This window comes from Centruroides vittatus, unplaced genomic scaffold (genome assembly GCF_030686945.1).
Source record: "Centruroides vittatus isolate TY-2023 unplaced genomic scaffold, ASM3068694v2 contig_1505, whole genome shotgun sequence".
Lineage (NCBI taxonomy): Eukaryota > Metazoa > Arthropoda > Arachnida > Scorpiones > Buthidae > Centruroides > Centruroides vittatus.
Genome location: NW_027120930.1, coordinates 1 through 7317, shown reverse-complemented (window position 1 = coordinate 7317; position 7317 = coordinate 1). Strand labels below are relative to the sequence as shown.

At 37.6% G+C, this 7317-nt stretch overlaps 1 protein-coding gene across 1 annotated transcript; it reads right to left on the bottom strand.

The window, feature by feature from the left end:
• Window positions 1-1666: 1666 nt before the first annotated feature.
• LOC136968668 (uncharacterized) lies at window positions 1667-6526 on the bottom strand. The gene has a single exon (XM_067262666.1). It carries the CDS (start codon window positions 6524-6526, stop codon window positions 1667-1669), a length of 4860 nt encoding a protein of 1619 aa, XP_067118767.1.
• Window positions 6527-7317: the final 791 nt, after the last annotated feature.

Below are 7317 nucleotides of genomic sequence, written 5' to 3'. Positions count from 1 at the left end.
ATAGTACTTTTTATTATTAAGACACCCTCTATAAATATAATTATTCCATGTCAGATGTATTTCTTTTCCATTATCATCATTAATTTTATTTTTCCTTTATGTTATTGTATTTTTTATTTATTTATATGTTCATAAAGTTGTCTGTTAAATTACTTTTTTCTTTATTTTTTTTAACCAATTCTCTTATTTCACATCCGTTCTCATTGCAGCAACGTGCTACCGTATTTGCGTAATTTTTCCAAACCGATCTCATACGTTCTTTAATTCTTATTCCTAATTTTCTTTGTTTCTTCTACGTCTGTTTAATTATTTAGACAACTACATTTGAATGAATAAACCTTCTTCCGTCATATCTTTTTTTTTATTCCTATAATTTAAATATTTCTTTATTTGATTATTTTGATCTGGTATTAAATTTATATTTTTCTCTTATTAACAGTTTTATACATTTTGAAAATTTTTAGTACGCATGTAAACTTCACACATTTTTCTTTGTAATAATTCTTCATTTTTTTTTGTTTTTTTTAACTGCTTATTTCACTTAACCATTCTTGTAACTTTTTCTTGGATATTCATTCAATAAAAATATTTTTACTATATTTTCTATCTCTATTTGTTATTTTTCTATTTTTTTTAGTTCCTTTTGTAATTTTATTCACGTAGATTTGTTCTTTTTCATATTTATTGGAGTATTAGAATCATAATTTACAAGTTTTGATACTCGTATTGGCTTTACGTACTTTGAATATTCTAAACTATTTTTTGTCCTGTTATTGTTATGTCTAAATAGTTTATACTATATTTTTTGCTTCTGTTTCCATTTCAAATTGTGTTATTATTTATCTTGTTAGCTTCTTTACATATATTTTCACTTGTTATAGTTTTATCAAATAAAATTATACAATCCTCTACATACCTGCTTTAAAATTGAATCACTTTTTATTTTTTCGTCTATTCGTCCAAGAGACTGATTCAATCTAATTTCATCCGCAAGTTAAATCAATAGATTATAGTCGCAATACACTAACGTTAACAAAATCATAATAATAATTAAAATGAACGCTTTAATCATACCAAGATAATCTTCATTTCTCTCCTCGACGTTATTAAATCGATTCTGAACGTTATTTTTACGATAGCAGCGACCGTCTATCCACGTTAATTCGGGACGAAGGACATCCATCGCTCTTATTTACTTATAATGAAATGATTATTCTCTTTTCGTTCTATAGAATATTACGACAGAGTCATTCGGGCAACGCCAATACTAAACTCAAACTACAGAGTGAAGGTTGCCAACCTTCAAGGAGAAAATTATCGTATCGATAGATAGATATCAGTGATACCTCGGTTTCCATCGATAATCCGTCCGAAAACAATCGGCGAATTCCGAAACCGACGAAAACCGAGGCAATTATTTCCATATGAATCAATGTAAATCCAATTAATTCGTTCTACACACTCAAAAATTCAATACCGAAAATACGTTTTATAGAAAACTAGCTTACCCGTCGCGCGTTGCTGCGATTTCAGGAGAAAGGAAATTCAAGCAAACTCATTATGATAAAATTCAATTTACATTTTATTATTTTTACTGAAACTTATTATTATTATTATTAATTTTCATCGGGAAAACATTTCAAAGTGTCGTTTCAATTCTATTTATTTATTGGAGTGCTTGTGGATACACGATATTTTTTGTTTTTCTGTCTGGTGCGTACACGAATAAATCAGAAGGTTTTCCGACGCGTGAGCTGGCCACATACAGTTGTCCATGTGAGAAGCACGGATTCTCCAAATCTAGCCCACACACTTGCAACGATTGTCCCTGTGCTTTGTTGATGGTCATTGCAAAAGCGATTCGCACCGGAAACTGCAAACGTTTAAATTCAAATGGCATATCTGTTGGGATCATTGGAATACGTGGCAACAGTACATCTTTCCCCTTGAATTTCCCATTTAAAATTGTAGCTTCGATGACATTGTTCATCATCTTTTTCACCGAAAGTCTTGTACCGTTGCAAAGTTGTGGTGGATTGATGTTTCGAAGAAGAATGATAGGCACACCAATTTTCAATGTTAAAATATGCGGTGGCATTCCTGGCAAATCTAGTGAATTCAAGAATTCTGTTGGGTAATTGACAACTTCGTCTTGATTCATAACAGTGTCGATGGAGTTATACGTTGTCGCTTCGCCTGGTATTCTGTTTTGAATGCTGAAGTTGATGTCATTGACATCGTTGTTCTTAGCTGCTAATATAGCACGTGCACTGAGCCACTGATGATTTTTGTAATTCCGTGCGATATTTGGGAAAACCTTTTGAATCAATTTGTCTTTGGTTGATGTCATCTTACAAAAGTTTGTTGGCAATGTGATACATTGTGTAGTTCTGTCTATTGCCATCTTCCCATTCCCAATATCCAGCAATTGTTTTGCGAAACGTTCGGCGGATACATCATTTTGTAGTTCAACACGCATATTGGTTTTCAAAGTCAATTTCTTTACATGTCGCCATAGAACAGATGATTTGAGGCATGCATTAAGTTCATCGGCGGGTGTTGAACGTGGTATAACTGGCAGAGTTTGTCGAAAATCACCAGACAATAAAATGAGTGCTCCCCCGAAGGGCTGGTCATTTCCCCTCAAATCTTTCAGTGTACGATCAAGCGCTTCCAATGCTTTTTTGTGAGCCATTGTGCATTCGTCCCATATGATAAGTTTACATATTTGGAGAACTTTGCCCATTCCGGAATTTTTGGTGATATTGCATGTTGGCGTCTCAGTGGTTTGCAAATTCAATGGCAATTTCAGTGCTGAATGCGCTGTTCGACCACCATCCAATAGTGTTGCCGCAATTCCAGATGATGCAATTGCCAGTGCAATTTTATTCTGTGATCGAACGGTTGCCAAAATTAGTGAAATGAGAAAAGTTTTACCTGTACCTCCGGGCGCATCTATGAAGTACAATCCGCCCCTTTGATATGTAATTGCTTGCATTATTGTGTCATATACAACACGTTGTTCTGAAACCAACTTTGGGAGATTCGTTTCAACAAATGTACCCAAATCATCGACATCGAAGTGTGTTTCACGTTGCAAATCACGATCATAAGCGTCATTTACAGATCGATTCGGTGCACACATTCCCAACTGCCCCAATCCCTTGTTAGCGATTGCCAAACATTTATCCTCGATCGAAACCAACGCCTCATTATACACATGTGGTGTAAATTGCATGTCCGGATTCTGATTCGTTGCTCGCAAACGATGTAGGATGTCTTCACTCATGCAATCTTTGTATTTTTCCCAAAGATCTTTCGGATTGGATGGGAAACACGTTGTCAATATTATCGCAAATAACGTGCGTATTTGCTGTGGTTGAGCAGTGTTCGATGCATCAGCGAGTGTTGTGTCCCAATGTGCATCGTTTTCAAGAAGATTTAATTCTTGGCAAGCCTCTCGATAGGTCGCACATACTTCACCATTTACTGTTCTCAGTTCTTGGAAGGATTTCGGTCCACGTACGTTAACTAACAGTAATCGCAAGTAAAAACATTCTTGATTGTTTGGATGAACTGTATACAGACGGCCTAACGCGTCGGACGAATATAAATTCGTATGTCCTTCAACTGGTTTGCCCTGTTTACGACGTTGAAACTTTTTCGCTGATGCATTCCATGTGTAGTATTTTGGCACTTCTGAGTAAAGTAGCGTTTTTGCGAACAAATCATCCGTGCACAATGAGAAGAACGCAGTTAACATTGTTTTCGGTGGCGATAATGCTCTTGCATGTACATTTTCCGTTGTAAAATACACACGCTGTCCATTTTCAAGATGTACTGCCAAATGAACAACTGTTGGATGACGTTCATGAATTGGAAAGGAGAAAATACGCCAAACTGCTTCATTGCTACTAATGTAGCGTCCCAATTCATATTGATCGATTTCATTGATTGGTGCAGATGCATTTCCCACTCCAAAAACTGCCATATCACTTCCTTTGTTGACATATTTGCAAATATATTTGATCGATTTCACTGAATTACAATACTCGACATTGATGTGTGCTTTGAAAGTCTTTGAGAGTAATGGTGAATACGGCACAACCCAACGATTATCGACTTCAATGTCATTGTTGCGTACTTTTAGAGTGATGAATTTGCCACCATCTTCAGTTGATCGTCGACGATATTGTGGATATCCATCATTTCCAGTGATAGTTTCGGCGTGTAAGTCTCGTGGATAGCGTTTCGTGCATTTTCCATCCTTCATGCACGGAGAATTGTTGTTGATCGCGCCGCATGGACCATGAATCATGTTGTTGGTAACGACTTCGAATAAGCCTGGATCAATGTTGACATCTGGTATTTCTGCTGAGATGACTTCATCAATTTTGTCTGGTGTAATTTTGTCGATCAGCCAAATCAAAATGTGTGCATGAGGTAATCCTCTTTTCTGCCATTCAATGGAATACATCCAACAGCGTGTCTCTCCAAAAACATGATGTTTGACAATGAAATCCGTCATAGATTTCAACTTTTGTTTGAACACACGTGCAATGATGTCATGGCGATCCGAAGACGATTGTCCAGGCAACAGAAGATCTTTAATTTCTTCCCACGTAGGGTTGCATGTGAATGTTACGAATAAATCTGGACGGCCGTATGCGCGAACATAAGTCATTGCATCTTGTGCGTATTCATGCATGTGCCGTGGGCTTCCTGTGAATGTAGCTGGCAGTATGACCATTTTTCCCAGTTCGTTGAGATTGCCATCAGTAGCAATTGCATCGCGTAAATGAACATATTCTTCAGAGCGCAGCTTGGTTTGATTCAGTCGAATGAAAAGAAGTCGTTCAGTCTCGATTTTTGCATACATATCGACAACATATTGATGGAATAATTTCCGACATTTCAAAATGTGATTGTCTGTGTTCTCACGAATCATCAATCGATAAGAATAGTAATTCATGGCACTGACTTTCTTATTGGTCTCCCTATCTGTTTGTGGATTTCTCATTTTGATATTGAAATGATATCCATCTTCTCCTTGCCAGAATAAAATTGGATATTGCAATGCATCGTATGAGCGATGAGTTTCGGAGACTCGCTGAACATTACCATCTCTGCGATGAAGAACTATATCACGTGAGTTAAATTCTTCGCCAACTATGACGATCGCCACTTCATTAATTGTTGGTGCATTGTATTGTCTTTCGTGTTGGCCGGCTGGTGTTTTGTCAGCTCTAATGACAACTACATAATCATCAGCTGGCATTCGCTCGAGGGCCGTCCTGAACAGTCGAACTAATTCGTTATGTTCATCGAATAAATTTTGTAATGCAGCAACAATTTCTCGATTAGTGCCGGTATTGAATCGACAACGTTGATCAACTTGTTCATCAGTGGCTCCCATGAAATAAATTTGGAGAAATTTGTGATCTGCATCCGGCAGTGGTAGAAGTGATCCAGTACGATGATAAATTTGCCCTTGCACTTTGAACGTTGGCATGTAATTGTCACGTATGATTTCTGTTGCACCAAACGATGTCATTTGGAAACATGAATTGTACTTGCGTATGTTTGCCAAGAAATGTTTCGACTGGCTTGTGTCACCTGATACCAACGTTGATAATGGTTCGGGTGGTAAATGCAATTCTGGCAATTTCACTTTTCCACCTGCGCAGCACATTCCTGGAGTTTCATTTTTGAATTTCAAAGCATGGCAAAATTTGCATAATTTGTCCATTTTTTCAATAACGACACTTCGATGAAGACTGTAATCATAATCAGCATCGTAATTAAACGCAGCAAGATTCAAATCAGCGTGGAGTGTCCATCTGGATTGAACATTGCGTTCTCGATTCATTCCTAGTCTTGCTCCCCGTTGGTCAATTGTTTCCTTCGAGCGGGCTTGAGCAGTGCGTACTCGATCGGTTTCCAATCTCGATTCTCGTTGCTTGTTCGTTTGAGAAGAACGGGCTTGAGCAGTGTGTACTCGATTGGTTTTCAATCTCCATTCTCGTTGCTCGTTCGTTTGAGAAGAACGGGCTTGAGCAGTGTGTATTCGATTGGTTTCCAATCTCGATTCTCGTTGCTCGTTCGTTTGAGAAGAACGGGCTTGAGCAGTGTGTACTCGATTGGTTTTCAATCTCCATTCTCGTTGCTCGTTCGTTTGAGAAGAACGGGCTTGAGCAGTGTGTATTCGATTGGTTTCCAATCTCGATTCTCGTTGCTCGTTCGTTTGAGAAGAACGGGCTTGAGCAGTGTGTACTCGATTGGTTTTCAATCTCCATTCTCGTTGCTCGTTCGTTTGAGAAGAACGGGCTTGAGCAGTGTGTACTCGATTGGTTTTCAATCTCCATTCTCGTTGCTCGTTCGTTTGAGAAGAACGGGCTTGAGCAGTGTGTACTCGAACGGCTTGTAATCTTGCTTTCTGTTCCTCGTCTGTTTCTGAAGCTCGTAATGCCTTTTTCTTTCGTGCTTGAGATGTAGATCGACCAATTGATTGACGTTTGGGGGGCATAACTGTCGGCGATGCTTGCAAATTCGCTGAGAAAAATGGGAAAAATCAGTATTCGAAAAAATTATTCAATTTCGAATTTATTCGAAGAATTATTCAATTTTTTAAATCGATTCAACTTACTATTAAATGTCTCTCTCTCACTGCTTCTCACTACTTTTCACTACTGCTTCTGGTCTACTCTCTTGTCTGAATTTTTCTTTCTGACCCTGAGACCTCTTGAGTCTTGTCTCTGACTTTCTATCTGACTCTATGATCGGGTTGGAGCTCCCTTTTTAAAAACTTCTAGCATGAGAAAGTTTGTCATCAGACGATGATTTATATGGTAGTGTCGTCATCGGGTGATGATTTATTGGCGGTTTCGTCATCGTAGCTGAGATGATTGTTTTATTTTGTTGTTTGATAATGACATCTAACTTTTATAGAGTCATAATCTTGTTGATGTGACTCATCTTTGTTTTGTGACAGCTCTCATCATTATTTATCGATTGCTTTGACTAAGTTCTTCGTTTAATGTGTAAACATTGTAGAAGTGACACTAGGTGCCGTGGAAGGGGGGGTACGATGTTTCCACTTTTATATTTTTAATCCTTTACAAATTAATTTAATTACTTAATTGCTCCTTTCTGTTTTCCCTTGCATGTTGTCAGTTTTCTGATAGTTGGATAATAAACCGTTTCTACTCTAATTTGTCTTTTTAAACCATTTTAAGTTGATATTAAAATTTGGAAGCGGGAGTACCAAGATCGGTAAAATAGGCAAATTTCCTCATACAACTTCGGTTGTTGTTTAAG

Coding starts and splice junctions, on each gene's coding strand:
- LOC136968668 (XM_067262666.1), bottom strand. CDS start 6,526: ATGCCCCCCAAACGTCAATCAATTGGTCGATCTACATCTCAAGCACGA.